The sequence below is a fragment of the Sturnira hondurensis genome, unplaced genomic scaffold (genome assembly GCF_014824575.4).
Source record: "Sturnira hondurensis isolate 20B ecotype Veracruz unplaced genomic scaffold, ASM1482457v3 Scaffold0001872, whole genome shotgun sequence".
NCBI lineage: Eukaryota > Metazoa > Chordata > Mammalia > Chiroptera > Phyllostomidae > Sturnira > Sturnira hondurensis.
The window spans coordinates 7,444,164-7,466,315 of NW_028074503.1; the positions used below are offsets into that span (position 1 = coordinate 7,444,164).

Consider the following 22,152-nt stretch of genomic DNA (forward strand, 5'->3'; position numbering starts at 1 on the left):
GACAGAGAGCTCAAGGAAGAAGAAAAGGCCAAATTTGCTAGTGAAGATGCACACGCACGCAGCTCGCTACCCAGCAAGGCTACAGTTCTACTCCTCGGTATGTAGTTCAGAGCAGACCAGCATTCCATTACCTGGAAGCATGCTAGACATGCAAATTCTTAGGGTCCACTGCAGATTTACTGAAATCAGAAATTCAGGGGGCGGGAGTGGGGCCAGGCGTCTGTGTTTACCGCGATGCCAGGCAAGCTTTGTGCAAGCTAGAGTTTGGGAAAGCAGCCCTGGAGTACTCCTGGCACTTATGCCCAGGCGGCATGCACAGGAATGTTCACAGCAGCAACACTCTGACCACACACACACAAGCCCATCAACGACAAATTGAGTAAATTGTACCGTATTCAGAGCATGCGAAGCCCTAGAGCGGTGAAAGTGAACAAATTACAGCTAAACAACTCAACTGAATGAATCCTGTAGACATAATGCTGAGTAGAGGAACATTTAAAAAATTGCATGTATGTACACACACATAAACACACATATGAACTGTACATTTATAAACAAATATGCATGACATACTGTATTTACACTTATATAAACACCTCTATATACACATAAAATATACATAGAGATGGTAAAACTATAAAGAGAAGCAAGGAATAATTATTAGAAAAATAAAAATAGCGGTTACCTCTACGAGGAAGAGAGGAACAGGGCTCTGGAGGCTTCCAAGGCAATGGTGATGTTCTATTTCCTAAACCTGGGTGGTGGTGGTTAAACGGACACAGTCTGTATACTTTAATTATTGCTTCCACTGTGCACATACGCTTTCTGTGTGCCTCTACAGGTATAGCATTTCACAACAGAAGTTTTTTAAAAGGCTGAACTTCATGCATACACAAGACAGAACAAGATGCCAATCCTGCCTTTATTTGTCTACCTGCATTTAAACAAATGTCAAGCCTAGGAGCACACACTCTGACATTAGGCTGCGGACGTGTGAATCCTTGCTTCATCAGTTAATGAGTTAACACCTGCAAAATACTTAAAACAGTGCCCGGCAGACACGTTACTAAAAAGAGAAGCGTCAATATTAGGGTAAGATGAAACTAAGTTAAAAGCTACATTTTCTGCATCTATCTGTTAATAAGTCATCAGTGTCTACAAGGACAATGAATCTACCTCCACTAACGCCACAAGTGCTTTCATGTATTTATATATGTTTGTGTATAAATACACATACACATATGAACTCATTCACTCTTCATGACAACTTTATGATTCGTACTCTTTACTACTCCCACATTACAAAAGGGCACACTGAGGGGTGGACAGAAAGGTCGATATGCCATCCAGATTCGACCACAACCAAGTGTCAGCACCAGAGCACAGACTGCAGGTCATCTAGAGCCAAGTTCCCACTCCTAACCATTGTACTGCACTGCCCTCTAAGCAACTAAATCGCTAAAACTGAAGAGAGAAAAAGAATGAGATTTAAAAATCTACAGACATGTTGTATTTAATAAATGAAGCATTTCAGCTCAGAAAAATAGAAATAGATTTTATTTGGCAAATGATAGTCGCTCATGTCTTATGTATACAAAATCGGGGGGGGGGGGAGGGACTAAAACAAGACCCACTATCTCATACTATATACAAAAATAAATTTCCAAAAAGTAAAATATCTGTATGGGAAAATATAAACAGGTAAATATAATGGGATATAGCATGAGGCTTGGGAAGACTGTTTGGAGGAGGGTGGTTTCAACCTACATTCTGGCTCACCTACCAAAGAACAGTACTCCAGAAACACCTTCCATATTATTTTTAGGTATTTGTTTATCTTAATTATGAAAAACGAAGGCTCAGGGAAAATAAAGATTCAGAATCATGATAATATCCAATACTAATGGCAAATACTAAAAAAATAACCTGTTTTCCAAAATGCTTGTATTTTAGGGCATAAAATGTTATAAGTCATCTGCAGATAACCCATTCTTCTCCACATTTAAATATACCACTATCCCTCTTTAAAACATAGCTCCATGGAGACTGCCTCAAATAAAGGTAAAATCATAACCCCAATCATGGAATAACTCAGTTCCATTTACAAGGTACTTAATTTTAATTAATTTGTAAATGAAATCAAAGGTTATAATATTCTTCCTAAATGTTCTTAGTTACCTGCCAAACAGAAAAACAAAACTGTAAATAAAATGTAATGCCAAAAACACAAATACTGTGCAAACGATTACTTTTATGCTAGAAAAACTGTATGTAGGAATGAAACAAAAATACAAATTACATACCAATAAGCTAAGGCCAACAATGTGTACAACTTTTTTAAATATTTTAAAATAAAGTCCACATGTGCAGAATATAAATAAATTAGAGCTGTCTTAAGCTAACAATCGTTGGTGGGCCATTACTTCTGGAATTTGATTCCTTAGTCATCATTCTGCATAGCATCCTCCACATGGAATCGAGAGGTACTCAGCAACCGTCATAAATGGAGAGTCAGGGCTTCTAGAAAGAAAGACCTCGGGACAGGTATGCACTCAGCATTCTTCACAGTAACCTCTCGGATCCTTAAAAAAAAACACTAAACAAATACAAAAGCATGTCAATGCTACCCAAAGATGCACTGAACAGCCGAGAAAACTAGCTGTTTGTGGAATTATAACCCCTCAATTTAACTTTTCTGAAATTAAAAATAAATCCAGGTAAGGCCTCATTAAGAAGTAAGTGGGTCACTATTAAGCTCAGGGAAGGTATTAAGAAGCATCACTTAGATTGGAATCTGTTAACACTCAAACATTCTGCATGAAGGCTTCAAGTCAAAAAGGCATTTAGGTCTTTGCTTCCATCCTCCTCATAAAGACAGGCTGTAACTTACTGAATTCCAAATATATTTGGAACAATATTGCCAAATTTCCAGAAGTATAGGAAAAGACATCTAAGTAGGAAAACCCACAAAACGTATTTTATGACTCTATGCCATAAACACGCAAGTGAACTTTAGCTGCAATGAAACAATCCATCTATTGATTTTTTGTTCTTTAATTTTTTTCAACTTCCTTAACTTTCCAGGTATTTCTATGGAGTCAATGAGTCTTTCCTATTTTTGGTGACTAATAAAAAATATGACACAAATACATGAACGATTTTATAAATTCAGTGGAAGATGCAAGACCCCAAAAGGAATGCAGTGCAGTATATCACCAGACGAGGTACAAAAGCAAGCAAAGCCAAGTGATCTATGCTATTAGGAATCAAGTAAATAGTTTGCATTTGGGGAAGATTCAGACTGGAAGAAGTCAACTCCTGGGTGCTGCTGATGCCGTGACGGACTGATTGCTGATTCAACAGTAGGCTCAATTTGTGAACATTCAGCAGGCTATCCACTGTATGTACACTTCCCTGCACACAACCGATACTTCTATAAACTGTAAGTGTGCATGTGTCAATGATGTTTGTGTAAACTTCAAACTTTTAATTCTCTAAACTATAACATGGGAAGCAGGACATGAGAAACCACTCGTGAAGATGTTGGCACCACACAGACGCAACTGGGGGTGGGTGCCCAAGGACCTGTAAATGGCTAATATTTTGGCTGCACAAATCACATTTTTCATTGTTTACTGTACCAGAAAGCCATCAAGAATAAACTGCAGTCTCTGAGCCATGGTGTTAACCAATTAAGACAACAAAAGAAAAATTAAGGTGATCTCAGTCTCTAGTTTATTAAAGGTTTATGTTAAGCAGGAGTGGATTATATTCCCTTTAAACTTAATAAAATTAATGTTTTTTAGTCATTTATTTCAGGGTTTACTTAATAGTTCCCCAATCAACTAACAGTGATATTGTTGGATATTACAGTCCAGCCAAATGTATCCATCCACATCCAAAATACGGAATTGTCTTCTGAAGGGCAAGCCCCTTGTAGTACCAATTTCTCCTGCTAGGTGAGTGTTCTAAGAACCCATCTATATCAGTGTGCCAACTGGTGTTGTTGTGAGAGGCTGCATTTGGCTTCAGTGGATTTTTTTGAAAGACTCTTTCCATGTGTTTGTCCCTTTCATAATGGGTGCTTTACAAGCACACCTGCCCACACTGGACGGAGTGTTCAGTGGTTTATGACCAAAAAACAGCGTAACTCCCATGCCCCACCCTCCCTATTCACCCCATCTCACCCTGAGCAACTTTTTTTGGTTTACCTGGATGAAAAATATCATCAAAGGAAAACATTGTGCCAACACAGAAGAGATGAAACAAAAATTGGCAGAAACACTGAAAGGCATCAAAATCGACAAGGTCAAAAATGTTTTGAGTGGAAAAAATGTCTCGATAGCTGTATTGCATTAAATGGGGAGTACTTTGGAGGTGACTGAAGTTTAAACATGTAAGAACAAATACACAACTTTTATAAATAAATTCTGTTTTGGGGGTCCTCCCTTGTAGGTCAAGTCACAAACAACAGAGTTCTAGGTTTTCACAACAGCAGACACAAATTTAGTGTCTGTACTCAGTCACCGCACAAAACATTCACAGGACCCTGTCTGTACTACATTCTTTTGAGGTATGTACATATACAAAGTCTGTCCAGAAAAAGTCCAACCATTGTTAATATAACGAGAATGGTCTGTGTGACATCGATGTAACCTGGCAGCCAAGGAAACTGGACTGGAATGCGCATGTGTGAACAGTGATGACTTCACTGTACTCGTCAGTGAAAGTGGTAGACACCATTGAGTGAGCATGTGTACTGTGTGGCCCTGGCATTTAAAATAACTAAGCAAGTAGAGCAACAAATCTGTACCATATTTTGCATTAAGTTTAAGCATCCCTCTGCAGAAACTATTTGGATGATTCAGAAGTCTGTGGCTATGAGCAACTGGTGACTGGCATCATATTTCACGCAGTTTTTTGGTGAAACATCAAACTATTCAGGTGACTCTGCCCCCCTACAACCAAGATTTGGTGCCTTGCTACTTCTGGATTTTCCCAAAACTAAAATTACCTTTGAGATGGAAGATATTTCAGACCATCAAGGAGATTTAGAACAACATGACAAGGCAGCTGATGGCAATTGGGAGAACTGTGTTAAGTCCCAAGGTGCCTACTTTGAAGGGTACTAGGACATCACTGTCCTATGTACAAAGTGTCTTGTATCTTGTATCTTCAATAAATGTCTCTTTTTCATATTATATGGATGAATACTTTCTGGAAAGGTCTCATATATTTTAAAAGATGCCAAATAATTTCATTTGTGGGGAAAAAAGTGATTAGAACTATTCAAACACAAAAAAGTTGCCATTAAACATGAAAACATTTCAAAATGGAGTGATGGAAAATCTTGAATTTCATTTCACACAAAAGAATGTGGAAAAAAATCATTCATAGCCTTGAAAGTTTCTACAGGCTCTTGGGGAGTATTTTTAAGTTCCAGGATTCAGATGAAAGAATTACTATTTGAGCACTTATCAGTCTATTATTTGATGATCAAGACAATTTGAAGAACATTATAAAACTGACTATGAATCATTTCCCAAAGATGTTTTTCCTCTTTCTCTAAGAGGACATATTTCTAAAATAAGGGAAAGTCCTAACCAACCATTAAATTTTTGCTTCAAATTACAAAATAAATTTAAAAATATTTAAGGTCAAGATTAAATAAAGACTGTAGCTGAAAAGTTTACTATTTAAAATTTTTTAATCAATCCAGTAGAGAGAAATTTCAATTATGTGATATTCATTCCCAAAGTACTGTATTAAAAGGGCCCCATTCTGGGAAGAGAGAACTATGGGCTCTGAATCAGGCTCACCTCTACGGACATGAATTTCCTTGGGATTCTCATAATAGTCAAAATGCTGGAGTTCCGGTCTCACCATTTCTAAAAGGGGAATAAAGCCACCTACCTCCCAGAGTCACAGAATAACTAACTGAGATAACATATTAGTTTCCCTTTTTGAAATTAAAAATATTTCGTTTTGAGGTTAGTACTACCAGACATTGTTGGTTTGTTTATTTTTTTTAAAGGACTTGAAGCGTTATCAGCAAATACCTAAAGTTCCCATGGTTTGCCCTGGCACCCGTGCTCCTCAGAGTTACATGAATGAACTAATGATGACTACTAAAAACAAAATAGATTGTGAAGTGTCTCAGAACTGCATATGTACAAAAAACCAAAAGGGCAATCTTTAGAACCCTTACTGAAACTACTAGCACAAGCATGCTATATATAATGCAAGAAACCTGAATAAACTCAAAAGTTATTTTAATAATCAAGAAAAAAGTGATTTCACATTCCAGTGCTAGCAACTTTTGGAACATTAAAGATTCTAAATCAAGCCCCTTTAGTTAACTTTTTTTACTACTTCCCCAAACCATTAAAACATTAAAAATATATCACAATTGGGGGGAGGGGTTCTGGGTTTAAATTATGATGGTGAAGTAACTGTTGAAAAAATTAACACAAATCAATATTAAAACTATAATATGTAATTGTGCACAAGTACACCATGGTCAATTTTTAAAATTAACATGAAAACCAATATTAAAATCCCAATATAGAGAACTACATAAGTACATTATTCCAGTATTTATGTTTTGATTATAGGTAATAATATTTTGTAAAAGAAAACCTAAGAGAAGATCATGGATTAAGCACCTCCCTACATTACTCTATTATGAATGCCATATGGTATTTAAAATAGCACCTCCTTTTAAATAGCTCAAGCTGTTTTAAAAGCATTACAAAACTAGTCCTCCCAATGCTTCTTGGGAAAAACCCAAGTTAAATAGTTTACTTCATCTAGGCAGGAGATCAGAACATCTTATACTAACGTTCTTCCGTACTTCAAGTTCTAGACACTAGTAAGGCCCACTAGGCTACGTTCACATCTGAACAGAAGAAAAAATAAATATCCAACCAGCCAAGAGAATGTAAGAAATATCACAATGGCTCAGCCAACTAGTCTAATCTCTCAGGCACAGATAACTCAGCACAGTGTGGTCATTCCATGATACAACACGGAAACTTATCTATTATTTAACTATCCATTAATTTAGCCAATCTTCCTTTGGAACTACTTATAGATCACCCTGCTATAGACTGCTCTCAACTCGACTTAAGAATGTTCTAGTGTTAGTTTAAGTAATCTTTATCTTTTTTCTACTTTTTCTGATTTTCTGTCCTGCAGGCACAGCTTCTATCCGTGGTCTCTGTCCAGCTTCTCTTCATTCAGAAGCCCTGGAATCCTGCTGATTATTCTAACTGTCCTTCCTGGTAGCTGTTCTAGGTCCACCATTATGTCAAAAACGTTGGGTAGTTGAACAACCATTTTCTTGTTCTGGAACAAGAACTAAAATGTTTTATTCCACACAGTAATGGTTCTCAAATTTAACTACACATTACCATTATTGATTAAACAGGTTCCTAGTGATGGGTTTTCAGAGATCAACTAATCCAATCTTGTGTAATCATTTTTGAAAAATGCCTCAGTGCATATCCTTGCATAGGAATACACAACACGTGTATATCCTGGCACAAATACATCTATAGAAAAATAACCAGAGCAGGACTTGCTAGGTCAAAGGGCTGTATCGTTAATGCTGACCCATAGCACTGAATTCGGTGATTCTCATGAAGGTTATCTTCTCTCAAAAAACATTAAAGTACAAAAAAACAAAATAGATAATTTTTTATTCTTAATATTACACTTCCCTTTCTTTAAGCTAAACCAGCCCCTCTCTACACCAAATTTACCTTTTGTGGTAAAAGCAATATAGCCAATGAAAAAATGTGTTTTTATATGCTTGCTTAAAAGCCAAGCATATAAAAACACAGAGAACTTCTAACCTACCATATATAATAAACTATTGTTAATAACCCTAAGGTCGCATTCTACCATGGTGCATACCTGAAAATCCCTGCACTTCGGGTTAAAAATTAAAGTTATTCCAAAGTCTTTGAAAAAGAGGCATATCTGGGCTGTTTTTAAGTATCTGCAAGAGTCACTGAAGAGTCCCTTAGAGATGAACTAACCCAACCAGGTCCAAGGTTTTAACACTGAGAAGAAAGATGTTACGAGAGTTTATGAGGTCAAACCACATCTGGACTAGATTATAACCCCAACTTCCTGCCCTTGCCACTAGCTCTTGCCCTTGATCCTATGTAAGGGCAGCTCATTTGCAGACACATTTATAATACTCTTGGTGCCCAAACCACCTTGGTGACACACACAAAGGTATCGATTAACTATTAATTGACACTTAATGTCAACTTGAAATAAATGTTGGAGGAGACACACGTATAGAACAGTAGCCCTCAGCATATAGCACGTATGTTGTATGTATATATGTACAACTCCTGAAAATGGGTTGGTGCAGTAAGTATACCCAGGAGCTCAGAAAAGAAAGTATACTCAGTACTGCAGAGAGTAACAAGAAAGAAAAACTGAGCAGTGTTTATGTGAGCCTAAATTTTCATTTAAAAATTGTATTATAACACAAATTGTAATCTTTATGCCCAAATCTTTCCAAGTTCCTATTTAGCTCCTAAATTCACCTTCTTCCATCTGCTTTAAACCCATTACTCTATGTATGTAGAAGATACAGCTCTTACTAAAACATTTATCTGCCAGACATGAATAGGGTTGTTTAATTAAAATTTATCTACATTTAGCTAAACATACAAAGACTAGTAGCTATTCAAATTAACCGACATAATTTGCTGAAAATTTAAGGCAAAACAAGTTTTAGTAAGAAAAAAAGGGAAATGTGAGGCATAATGATTTGTTTGTACAAATTATGTTTCAATTATAGTTCTTAACCCAACTTGAAAATATTTAGGCTCTGGAAGGTATACTGATGGAAGATACAAAATACTCAAATTATAAAACCCAAATTTCAAATCTATCACATTTCAAATGGTTGATAAAATTCACCACAAGTCTCTGCAGTGCTTAAACTTGATTACTTTTTGTATTTGAGCCAAAAGAAAAAATTTGAATAATGTTAACTTGGGCAAAACAAGAGTGTATGCACAAACACTACATTTCTTAAATAACAGCTCTGATTTGAAAAATCACTCTTCTAACTTGAGACTATACCTTGGAAAACAGTATGGGAATTTGAGTTACTTAGAATGTTTTTAAAAGGAATTTTAAAGCAAGATTAACTGTTGCTTTGAGTCTTAACATTTCCCAATTAATAACCCTAAAGCTTAATGAGGCAATACAGATTTAAGAATTGAAGATTTTTAATGAAATAGGAAATTAAGGACAGTTTGGTGCAATGCACTGTCACCAAAATAATCTGTTCCAAGAAGACTTTAGTCTCTACATGTGAAAAACCATGATCTCAAAAGAATTTCCTCTTAAAGTCTCAGCCCCAACATTTAGAAGGTCAAAGCAGATTTAATCAAAAAATGAAAGTCAAAGAGTATGCTCTGTAAATAAATTCTGAACTTGGAACTGAGGCCTACAATATTATATATGAATATATATTAAATTTTAAAACATGCCTGTGAAATATTTTAGGATACACAAATTATTTTTCAAGCCATACCTAGTGTGTTTGCAATGCACCATCTACTAGTAACGACCACAAGAAAAGGGGAAAGATACACATAACCACGTCCAATAAGTAGAATAAACTGTGAACATCAACTATGTTAACTCTCCTTACTTTCACAAGAACTTGTAACAAAGACACATAAAATCAAGTAAAGACATACCTTTCTATACTTTAAATGATTAATGCATCTTAGATGATCATACCCTAAAAAAGCTTCTTTTTACACAGGTGTCACCTACTGAATATTAACTCTTCAAAGTCTATACCTAAAGGGATGAAAATCATCCATGGGTAATGCATTTTTTTCCATATGTTTTCATCTAAGGTTGAATGCTGGACCTATGTGTTCAGATTATGAATCTAGACTATTTCTGGGCATTAAGGTGATGTCCTTGATGCATCATAACACATGCAAGTCATTCAAATAAAAAACAACAGAGTTATGCAATTAAAATGTGAACTAGGAAACAGATTCCTAATCGATTAATTATTTGTTAGGTAGTAAAAGTAAAACTGATTTTCCCCTGATGATAAATCTATTCATGGATTTGAAAGTCACTTGTATAACTTAAAAGGAGAGCTTACAGTAACTCTGTGGTATCCTTTAATCAGTGAATTTTAATGCTCGAATTCTCTCTTTAAATGGGAAGGACAATACTAATACCTCAAGTTAAAATGAGAAAGAGCAGAATAAATTTTAACATTTAAATCTACGTAATTCTATAGTAAAACTAATAAAGAAGCTCTCAAGGTGGAATACAAAGTGTTCAAAGTAAAACAGGGTACACTTCAGGTGACAAGTAAAGGCATAAAGTTCTACTGAATAATCAATTATTCTTATTTAAGTGGCCTGAAAAAATAAGTTTGCTCTGTATCTACACTAGTAACCTACTCATTCTCTTTTCTAAAACTCTTGGCTCCTTAGTCTGGCCTGAAGAACACTAGACTTTTAACAGCAGATGACTGCAGAGGGGCCATTTTCACATTGCAGACAGATCTCTGTAATTCCGGTGTGTGAGGCAGACCATTAGCACAAAGTCATTTCTAATCTCAGTTGTACAATCCACGTGGTGCACACAACCCTCAAACTCATGTTGCACAAACTGCTCTTTCCAATCCTAATGACCTTGCACATCATTCAGTGTTATTGCTTCACTTTCATCCATGAATTATCAGATGGCAAAAAAAAACCTTGATGACAAAGCTATAATTTCCCCTTCCCTGAAGGTTTATAAAAGTCAACATATCATCTAGAAGACACTGAAAAGATCTTACTATGGAAAAGATACGCCTGATACTTCACATTTATGAATGGCATTTAAAAATACCTATGGAAAAATGTAAATGACCTCCAAATTTCACACCTGACTTCAACATAAAGGAGTATAAGAGGAAATGAAATTGATCCGGTGGTACCACACTAAATCCCAAGGTATTAATTGTCTCCTCCAGTCCTAAATTCACTGTACTGTATTCAATTAAAACTTTCAGATCAAAAAGTTAGTGAACATATACCATCTACCGCTGGACTCGTGCTCTGATGATATCTTACGTGCTAAAACAATACATCTAGAAATAAGATTTTTTATTTATAACAGTTCCTTTGTTTTTTTTTCCTAAAGAATATATCTGAGATGCCCAGGATTTGAGTTTATCTTCCCCTTAACCTCAAACATTTGAAGTAGCACTTTTGTCCTTCTTACCCTTACCTATTTAAGAAACCCCATTTTCAAAGGAAAAAAACGATAAATGAAGTGACAGGAGGTGAAAGAAGGAAGAGTGTGCTCCAAGAATAAAGGGCGGTTTTATAACAGGAGGTACTTTTGTTAGCAAGTGATTGGCAGGTCTCCTCCTCCAAGTTAAAAGAAATTCCATCCACTCTCCAAAACAGCAGAAGCCAAAAATGTCTAGTCTAACCGTTCTGAAATCCCAGAGTCCGGAGTAGAGGCAAGGGGGGCGTTCTGACCAGTGGGGGAAGGGGAGAGAGAAAGACCAGCAGGAGACGAAAAACAAAAGCAGAAACTCAAGCAGAAAGGAACGACGGGACACGGGCCGCCAGAGACAGTGGGAAGGAGAGCGGTGGAAAGTGGGAGAGCACGACTGGTGGGGGGAGAGCGCGGAGCCGGACTGGGCCCGGCGAACCGCTCCTCCGCGCACCATGGACAGGGCTCCGAGCGGCCGCGGCCCAAACCCCTCTAGGGGGCGGTGGGAGAAAGCGCAAGGGACCGCGGGCGTCGGCCCTACCCTGCTCCTGGTGCCCGCAGCCCCCTTTCCTCAGGCTGGAGAGCGCCAGGCCCTGACCCGTGAAAACCAAGACCTGGTGATCCACAACCATCTGTCCCTGCCCCGGCCGCCCCCAGTGCAGTGACACTTCCAAGCCGCGCCCGCACTTTTCAGAGCTGCCACCGGTTGGCCACCCCCAAGAGCTGGCTGTACTCAAGGGGGCCCTCTTGGGCGGATTTCCCCGGAGACCCCAGCTCGCAATGAGGCCCGACACGCCCCTCTCCTGCAGCAGCTCCGGGACCCCACTGCTGGAGGGGACAGACTCAAGACCCCCAGCCGGTCCCCACCAAACACAGGGGTTAAGGCGGAGGTGCGCGGCGTCTCTTCCCGGGACTTTGCTAGCTGGCAGAGAGGAACCTCGGGGCATTCTCCGGACGGACGCGGCGGTGAAGTTGGGCGATCGGCGGGCGGAGCAGGTGCTTCCTGCCGCGGAGGACCCTCCTAATACCGATTCCAAGAAGGGGCTAGCTGACACTCTTCTGAAAGCAAGAAAAGTGCGAAGGGTTCTGGCGAAGGCGTCCCCGGGCACTTGCAGGGAAGAGGCAGCCGGACCGAGAGAGAGGAATAATAGCCAAGTAACGGAACTTCTCCCCTCTAGACGGGATAAGGAGCATGCGGGCCAGGGCTAGGTGCTGAGGCGGTGATCCGTATAGAGTCCTAGAGGCAAGGGGTGAGGCTTTCTTTCCCCAGATGGGACCGACATAGCAAATTGTGAGGGGAAAAGAGCAAGAATAGGAGGCAACTCTGGGCTGGGATAAAGACAATAGGACAGTGGAGACTTAGGGCACCCGGAGACGCTCGGGTGCCAGGGGGGTGGGGTGGGGTGGGGTGGAGGCAAGTCCCGTAACTAAGACACCAGAGTGAGCATTGCTACTGCAAAGTCGAGAGTCATCCCTGCAGAAATAAATAAACAGAAAATGGGGAAAAGTGCAATTCGAGGAGCGAAAAACTGCAAAACAGGACTGCTATCTTACCTCGCCCTGCTGCCTAGGGTCAGCCCCGCGAACTCGCCCAGCCCCAAAGGAGGACCAGAAGGGGCCTGAGATCGCCTCTTCGTGACCTGCCAGGAGAGGCGCGAGAGACCAGCTGGCCCCAGCAGCCCTGACCCTGCGCCCTGCCCGAGCCTCCAGTCTGCGCAGCTCCCGGCCTCGCGGTGCCGCACCTCCCTTCCCGGGTGCACAGCCCGGCCCCGCAGCAGCTCGGGGAACAAAGGGACCCGGTGCCTCCCGGCTCACCCCACCCAACTCGCGGCCCGCCCGAGGGACCGCCGGGTACCTGAAGCAGGGCCGCCAGCAGCGGCAGCAGGGTCCGCGGCGCTCCCACTATCCGGCACATGGAGGCGGAGAGGGGCCGAGCAAGGAGCCGGAGGCGGCGGCGGCAGCAGCAGCAGCACCAACAGCAGCGCGGAGAGAAGGCTCCAGGCAGTTTCCACCCCCTTCCCTTCTCCTCCCCACCCCACCCCCTTCTCCGCTGCTCTCTTCTCCCCGCCAATGGAGAGCGAGCTGATGACAAATAGCGGGCCACGGAGTCCGCGGGACTCGCACCAGGAGTAATAAAACAGACCGAGAGATCAAGGGGCTGGGGAGGGGGCGGAGGAGAAGGCGGGAGTGCGTGTGAGGGTGTGTGTTTCAGTAGGCGGCCGCGGAGGCAGCGCAGGCGATTCTGGTGTGGCCCAAAGCGCAGCGGAAGCCGGGAGGGATGCAGGCGGCAGCAGCAGGGACCTTGGCCGGTGTAGGATGTGAAGGTGGAAGTGGAGCAGGAGCTCCGCAACGCGAGGTTTCGGGCTTGTGTTTTTTTTCTCCCCCCTCCGGGTACCCTCTCCAAGTCCGCTCGCCACGACTAAGACTCCTGGGAGAGCGCCGCAGGGAGGGCACTCGGTGTCCTGCGCGCTGCGCCTACAAAGGGTAGCAGTCCCGCCGCCTGGCGTCTGGTCTGCGTGGGGGCTGAGGGACGCTTCTGCGCTCCCCCTTCCGGTCCCCCGGGCGAGTTGAAGATTGTTCACCGCGCGGAGGTGAAATCGGAGGACGGCTTGACCACTACCACCAAGGCTCCGTCCCGCGAAGCTGCGTGCGCTGCCGAACCTGCCGCCTGCGCGCAGGTCCTCGCCCTGCGCTCAATGCGCGCGCCGCCCCACTCCCTGGTGCCGCGGCGCACTCCGCTCTGCATCCGCTAACGCGACCAGGCCACCGCCACCACCGCGCTTTCCCCGCTCTAGCCGCACGCGCTGCCCGGCTGCGCGGCCCTCTCCCCTTTCCTATCCCCGCCCGCCGCTGCCGCCGCCCGCCCTCGCCTCCCTCCCCTCCCTCCCCCGCCGTGCCTCCCCGCCCGCATCGTGGCCAATCGGAGGCCACCAAGCTGCAGCGGTAGCCGGCCGGATCCACCGCAGCCGCCCGCCCCCGCCCTGCCAGAGCGCCCCGTTTTTGCTGCAACCCACGGGTGGGGGTTGTCGCCGGAGGGAAGCCTGGGGTTCGCAGAACACCGCCCCAGCAGGTGGAGGGGCCGTGAGAAATAACTTGCTCAGGAACTTGATTGGTGACAGGTTCCTCTTTGGACCGTAAGGAGGAATCGGTGAGAGATTAGAAATGAGGGTGCAGGGCAGGGGGCCAAAGGGGCGGGAGATGCCTCTTTGGTAGCGTAATGCACGCTTCTGTTTCTGTTTTGTCATTCTTTGGAGCTAGATAATTTTTCTAGGCCGGGGCAGACATCACGAACTGACGACGCAGGCAAAGCCCATTCTGGCCATTGTTGTCTGAGGCGCTTGCCACGAGCCACCTGCCGGTGATCAGGGCGGAGGCCGCGGCTTCTCTGGGCGCTCGCCACCTCTCCTACCTTTGCGGCTATGCCGGAACAGTCTTAAGTTCCTGTGGTCTTATTTTGTTTTGTTCCTTCTGAGAGTTCGAGAGTGCGTGTCACTTTATTGGAAACCTCCTGTTTTATATTTCTGCTCGTTAGTGTACAGTTCATATTTTTGGCAAACAGTTTCACAGGCTTTGACCTCTTCCCTGTACCATCCTCAATACCAACGAGAAAAGAAAAGAAAAAGAAAGAGAGAAACGACCTTAAAGTCAGAACTTAGCTTGAGAATAGGACTATCTAAAGGGTAACACAGACTGATGCAGAGTTCGCACCAAGCAAAGGACTTTTACTTTCTCCTTTTAAGGCACGAACTTGAGCACAAAAAGTGAGAGACTTTACAAGTTGAGGTCAAAAACTTGTGGAATGGATGGAAGGGTGAGGGAGCTATTAACTTAGCGAGGTAATAAAACTTTCCAGGATCTGTTTTTCCAAGTTTTACAGGTAAATAAGAACGTTGGTTTAATCGAAGTGTTTGAACACTTTGGAGGTCGTTGAACTTCGTTGCAATTTATGACCAACTCTTCTGCTTTCCGTAACTGAAGTATTAACGTTATTTGAATTTGAATTTCAGGCCACTGATCACTTAAGAACTTAATAATGAATTTCCAAAAGTCAAGTACTAATTTATTTGACATAAATGATGCAGCTTTAATAATATGCTATTTGCTGGTTAGGCTTTTAAAGTTTAATATTCCCGAGGACGTTTATTCAATTTCGATTAAAACAATATTGTAGGCCATTTCTTAATGAAACTCAAAAATTTTTTCTAGCTTCTCAAAAGGATAAGGAAGGTCATGTTAATTAATTTAAAGACCAAAGGCTCCACTTGTTCTTTTTCTTTCTCTTCCTTCTTTTGCTAGACATCATTGTCACACTATTGCTAATTGGCATTAAAGTTGTCCTTGCAATAGGATATTTATAAGTTCCATTTTTAATATGCATAATATTAGGCCATGCATAATAATAAAACATTCAGTTGCAATATGGGGATAATGCTTGTTTTACTGCAAAGTAGGATTTATAGATCTCATCTCCATGCCTCAGATTCAGCTGTGATCCTGGACCTGAGGCCTTACCATCCTCACCACTCCCAGCAGTAACCATTGATATTTATTGTCATTCTCATTAACATAAAGGTAGAACAGCTAGCTTCTAGCATGAATAACTATAACTTGTTGGTATTATGCTTGAAGCTTGGACATCTTGAACATCATGCCTCTAATAAATTAAACTCTTGTAACTTGAAAATCCGTGTCGGAATGCCTGTAAGTGAACTGATTCTCTGATTCCAGTTTTTGCTCATATAGGTAAATATGGTAAGCATTTCTTTTAGGGGGTGCGGGGTTGTCCCAGTTGTATTCCTCTCACCTTACAGTGGTTGAGAATTGCTTTGGGATCTTGCATGAGCTTAACCTTACCACATCGTCAGCCAAATTTTGCTAATCAACCTTTATCAAGAGGAAGGAATAGCCTAGTCTAAAATTATGTTGCTGGACACTTAGTGCTTTCCTTTGGTGTTAATAAAAGTAGACTTGGTGTTGACTTTGGCACCCTGCACAGCTTTACCTCCATTGTACTATACTTAGAATAATCTAATGCAGCCATTCATTTCTCTGGGCAAATGGTGAACAAACTCAGATTTTCAGCCTCTGCTCGAAGCATCCATCACCAGTCTGAAGACTCCAGGACTGCAAGGAATTTGACAATGACCCAGAGAAACAGCCACGTGGTGGAGGAAGCAGGAGGAAAGCAAGAAAAATAACAAAAATTAAGGCTGGACTTATACACAGAAAGCCAGTCTAATCCCTTGATTTCTTACCTGTGAATTGCTGCTAATTTCACTACAGAAATTCTACAAATGAGTATGTCCACCAAGCATTGTGCTGAGTAAATGATGTCTTCTGCACACCACCAGTTTTCATATGTACGTAATGTCACGACAATTCATTTACACTCATTACAAAGTAAACACATTCATTACAAAGTAAACTCATAATAGCTTTTGATTCTGGTGAATTTTCTCAAACAGGACATGTTAAGTGTGTATATATATATATATATACATATACATATATATATACATCAGACGAGCATTTGCATAAAAGGATCTTAACTTTGGAAACGAATGCCGAACAGTAGTTGCCTGCAGCAGCGCCAGCCTCCCACTGCCCCACCCACAGCTCCAAAGCGGAGACCAGCTTGTCTTTACTTCTGACACCCAGCTAAGTATGCTTTCTGAATGTTGAGTGAAGACCATCTTCTACTCTTTCTCCTCCTCTCCCATCCTCCAGGACAAGTAGGGTTGTCCCTTCTCCCTTAGGAAGTGTCCCTCACTTTGCAAGTTCCTCCATACTTAGCCTGATTGAACTAAATTTCAGAGTCCCTGGGTAATACACATTTCACAGAGTTGTGAAATTTTCTAAATGAAACTGAAAAATAGTCTGTGCAAACCCCTCATTTTACAGGAACGCCAAGGCTACCAGCAGGCAAGTTGGGGTCCACAATGTCATACAACTCTCACACATTTAGTGTCTTCTGGTCTCTTTACATGAGTCTAGGGAGTCCTTTTTAACTTTAAAAAATTCAACTACAGCTGATTCTTGAACAGCACATGTTTAAACTGCACAGGTGTACTTACACGTGAGGTTTTTTTCATTAAATACAGTTCATTGGTCCTCCATGTTTGCAGATGTTAACATCTGTGAATTCAACTGCAGATTAGAAATAATATTTTTGCATTCCAAACCACCCTTTCTCAACCATGGATTTTCTATTGGATGGAAATACTGTTCTGGATCCATGGGTGGTTGAATCTGCAGATCCAAAGGGTCAACTGTAGAATCAAAAGTGACATAGGGGTTTTGTGACTGTGCAGTGGCCATGCCCCTAACACCCAAGTTGTTCAAGGATCAACTATATAGGGAGGAGAGGGAGATTTAAGAGAAAGAATAAGAAAATTGAATGATGTTAAGGATTTGTCCACCATTTATCTCACTCACTTTGTTCTTCAAAGTAAAGTAAGCCCTCCTCCCCCTTATCTGTTGGGGATATGTTCCAGGACCCCTCGTGGATGCCTGAAACCTTGGATAGCATCAAACCCTGTATATATTACACTTTTCCTACACATACATACCTGTTTTAAAGTTCAGCTTATAAATTAGGCACAGTAAGAGATTAACAATAATAACTAATAAAATAGAAGAGTTATCACAATATGCTATAATGAAACTTGTGTGAATGTGATCTCTCCGATAACCCATCTGGCTACCATGTGATTAAAGGCAGGGGCATATGAAGCCTGGACATGCTCCTGAGTCAGGTCTCAGGCAGGACATACTGGGGGTGCTTAAGATTTTGTCATGTTATTCAGAATAGGTCGCAGTTTAAAACGTGAGAATTGTTTATTTCTAGAATTTCCCACTTAATATTTTTGGACCATGGTTGACCACGGGTAACTGAAATCTCAGGAAGTGAAGCAGCAGAGAAGGAGGACTACTGTGTATGAGACTGGAGACAACCCTGCTTTTTTTTTTTTCCTGCTGCTCTCTTAGTTCTCATGTGCCTTTCTCAGTGCGGTCATCTCGCTATGTGTAATGTGATTCTGGCATTTCAAGATCCATATCTTTGGTACAACCTGACTGTCAGAACCCAAGCCAGCCATTTACCTGGTACTCAACCAGAGAAGTCATGGTCAGTTCTGATACTAGAAGAAAAACCTGGCTTTCTTTTTTAATCCACTCTTGCTTGGAGATTTTATTTACCCTTTTTCCTTTCCTTCTCTTTCTTTTAGTGTTTGAAAATCAAACTTAGTGTTTTCATGGAAAATATAAACAATAAGTAACTTGAAGTACATATGGTCAACTATGAATCGAGGGTGGATTTCTGAACATTTCTAATGGTCTTTTTCCTTGTCTTCAAATGTGGAAAGTATGCCAATATTTCTTAAGAAACCTTGATAGACACAAGTGGATTACAGTCCACTTTTTTACAGGAGCTTAGCATGGATGTGTATTACATGTGCTTATTTCCATTGAGGATTTGGAGCAGAGTAGTCAGGAATCTCAGTAAATGCCTCTCTCACAGCCCCCCCCCCCACCAGTTCTGTCTGCGATTGAAAATACCACAACAGCCCCCTAGAAAAAAACAACCTAGAGCTTTTAATCAGAGTCTCATTTGGAGGCTCAAATCTTACAGAACAACACAAAGTAACTAATGCAGGTAGTAATGGCTGAGTAAATAATCTATAGACAGACACGACTGATAAAAAATGTGGTGGCTTTATAAGATGCATAAAACCAAATCTGAGGATATGAAAGTATTCATAGGAAAATATTCAGTTTTAGTGTATTGAATTCATATAGGAACACCCATTCATTTTCAGAATTATCTCATAAATGAGTGATAGCCGGATAGGACTAACTCTGTAAAGACCCTTTTACTTGGGGTCTTTCTCCTGTGAACCTGGCTTTCATCATTTCTCCAGCAGCTTTGTGGGTATTTGTTCCCTGAGTCCAATTTTCCTAGATGGTGTCATGAGTCCTGTGCCAAGATCAGCTGTATCAGAGAAAAAAGATTCCATGATATTTAAGAAATCTCCCTTCTACATGAGGAACATAGGTATTTGTGGGGTAACAGCAGCCTTTGTATTACTTAAGAGTCAGAAGGCCTATTTCTCAAGATAAATATATCTTCAGATAATAAAACAAATCATACTGAAGACTTTGTAACACTTGTGCCAAACTTTTGCCCTCGGGTCCTTTTAAAGCAAAGATCTGCCTTCTGGATAGCTCTGAAATACAACTGTCAGTATTTGGAGGCCAGTAAAACGTGTTTAGTATCTGAACCGATGCTGCCTGTGCCTTTTCCTCCAGTGGGAACCGAGGCAGTGGGTAAAGTATTTCTCAGGCTCAGGGTACCCATGTTCTCTTCCCAGGTCTGTGGCTGACTGAATAACCTTCAACTTGCCACTTAATGTCTCTCCATGTTTTCCCATCTGTAGAACAGGACTAATACGACTTTTTTTTTCACAGACATGCTAAGATGACTAAGAAAGTAGTATTGGTAACACCTATTTAGTTCTTTAGAGTGAAATTTTCAATACATACATGGGATTCTTTAAGGCTATGGATTCAGTTACCAGAAGAGGAATGGTTATTTGCTTCCTAAAGTTAAATCGCATTTTAATGATGGGGCACAAACAAAAAACCACTAAGTATTTACTAAATATTTCTTGTTTTTCCACTTATCCACAAAATTTCTAAATAATGTATTTATTGTTCCATTAAACAGCAACACGTGTTTATGCATAGTTTGAGAGAATAATACTCAGTAAAATAATCACTGAAAGCATGATAATTATTCATATATGATTCGTAGAGTAGTCCTTACATTGCAGTACTATATGGGATGATGCAGCCCTAGTTTTTCTTTTAAACTTTGAATGTAGAAAAAAATTAATGATAGGCCTATTTATTACAGAATTTATCATCTTTATCACTATGTTTCATTCTTTACACAGCTCAAAAGACCTAAGTGATTACCACGGGTAAGCATTATGTTTGTAGGAGGTCTATTATTTTGAGTTATCCTTAAGAGAAGTTTTCATAAACATGTTTGCAGGAGAGGAGAATATTCTCACTTCTAAAATTGTCCCAGAAACCAATAATAAATATCTATTTGCATCCCAAAACTACTCGACCCAAGCTTTAAGAAATTCGAACCCTCAGAGGCCCACTAGGACAATGGATGGAAGAGAACCTAAAGAGTCTGGTCATCAGGACAGTGAGGGAAGGGACACGCAGGGTAGGGACACAGGAACACAACTGAACACGAGAACAGGGGAAAGACACACATACCTGGGTCTCTGCCCTCTAGAAAGAGACGGGGCTTGTGATGTAGAGAGAATGTGGAATATGACCAGACTGCCCGATACGGGCAAGGTCGTACTCCCGGTAATTACTCAGTAAGTATGTGTTCAATTTCAGGAGTGAGTCATGCCAGAAGAAAAAAAACAAAAAAACAAAAACAGGACGTGGAATTTAGACAAGAGCGTGGGATGACAGCCTTTGAGCATTCAGAACTGATAGGAATGTCCACAAGACAAGGCTCCAGATAAGTCAGAGTCCACTGAGGGCCATCAGTCTGTCCCCTCCCAGATATCTGCATGTCTCTTCTGAAGAACAAGTCATCACTGGAACTAGGATAACGTCCCTTTGAGATGCTGGCCAGTGGGAATGTGGGCTGGCGTTCTCAGTTCTCAAATTGTTTCCTCAGCAAATATTAAAAACCTGTCTATACTTCAGAAATTCCTGTCATATTATTTTTATGAAGGTGGAGATGATGTAAAATGGCTCTTTCTAGTTTATAGCCTTTTTTTAAGTCAAAATAGGCAAGATCCATATGTTAATAAGATAGTGTAAAAGCATTAGCTGAATAAGGTACATTTTATTTTTAATTTTTTCTCATTTTCTGGAACTTCTTTTTTTGCCTGTAGAACTTCACAGATTGATTATTAATTTTTGTATCTCTCTTGCCCCTCCTTTCTCTCTTTTTTTAAATAAATTTTTTTGAGAAATTCTTTTAGCTTTAACTTCCAGCTTCTCTGTTAAATATTTTGCCGTATTTTTTATTTTCAAGAGCTTTTAACTGTTTTTTTGCTGGTTTGTTCCATAGACACTTGTTTCTGTATCATGGATGTGAGAGTTTCTCTCTTTATACGTTGTTTAAAAGTTATTTAGACAATTATCTTGGTTTGATAGCAGCATTAACTTGGTTTTCTCTCTGTTGCTTTCTTGCAGTGTCTATATCTGCCTTTCATGTTTGAGAGATACTTTCTTGGGGGAATTAGTATGCACTTTAGAATTTAATTTAATCCTTCCAGTTTTAAATAAGCGACCCTCCCCTGCCTGAGCTTTGCTTGGGTCAAGTCAGTTCAGAGCTGGTCTTGAAGACTTCTTCTTAAGACTGTCTTTTCAGAACGTCTTCTAACCATCGCCCTCTCACACTTGTGTGAAGTAGGTTGTTACTCCTCAACCTGTACCAGATGTCTCACGCCCATAGGCCTCCTGAGACTGGTTTCTGATTTCTAGAAGCTCCCCAGCTGGCCAAGACTTAAGCCACACAGCACAGTGCTGGTGACTTGACCTTACTCATCTCTGTCCAGATTTAATCTGTTACTTTTTCGTTGACAGTGGAAGAAAGGACTGCTATGTGATTATGGGAGGTTGGTTGACTTCTTGCACTTTTCCCCTGCGTTGCTCATCTAACCCTCCCTAAGGAGGACGACATACACATCAATCTCAGCTGAAGCTCATGTCCATGGCAACAGCTTAGGGCTCCCATTGTAATACAGCCCTTCCTGAAGGTAATGAAGGACACCCCATTTTCCATGTTCTATGAGAAATATCCTCTTCACCAGTTGTAGTACCAAATCACTTTCT

At 41.1% G+C, this 22,152-nt stretch overlaps 1 protein-coding gene across 1 annotated transcript in view; it reads right to left on the minus strand.

Annotated features, from left to right (window-relative positions):
- CDH2 (cadherin 2) overlaps positions 1-14,098 on the minus strand; it is a 207,972-nt gene extending 193,874 nt beyond the window's left edge. Inside the window, exon 1 of the mRNA XM_037032397.1 lies at positions 13,133-14,098. Within this exon, the coding sequence (XP_036888292.1) occupies positions 13,133-13,192 (60 nt within the window). The 5' untranslated portion in view covers positions 13,193-14,098. The remainder of the gene's footprint in view (positions 1-13,132) is intronic.
- Between the last annotated feature and the right edge of the window lie 8,054 nt (positions 14,099-22,152).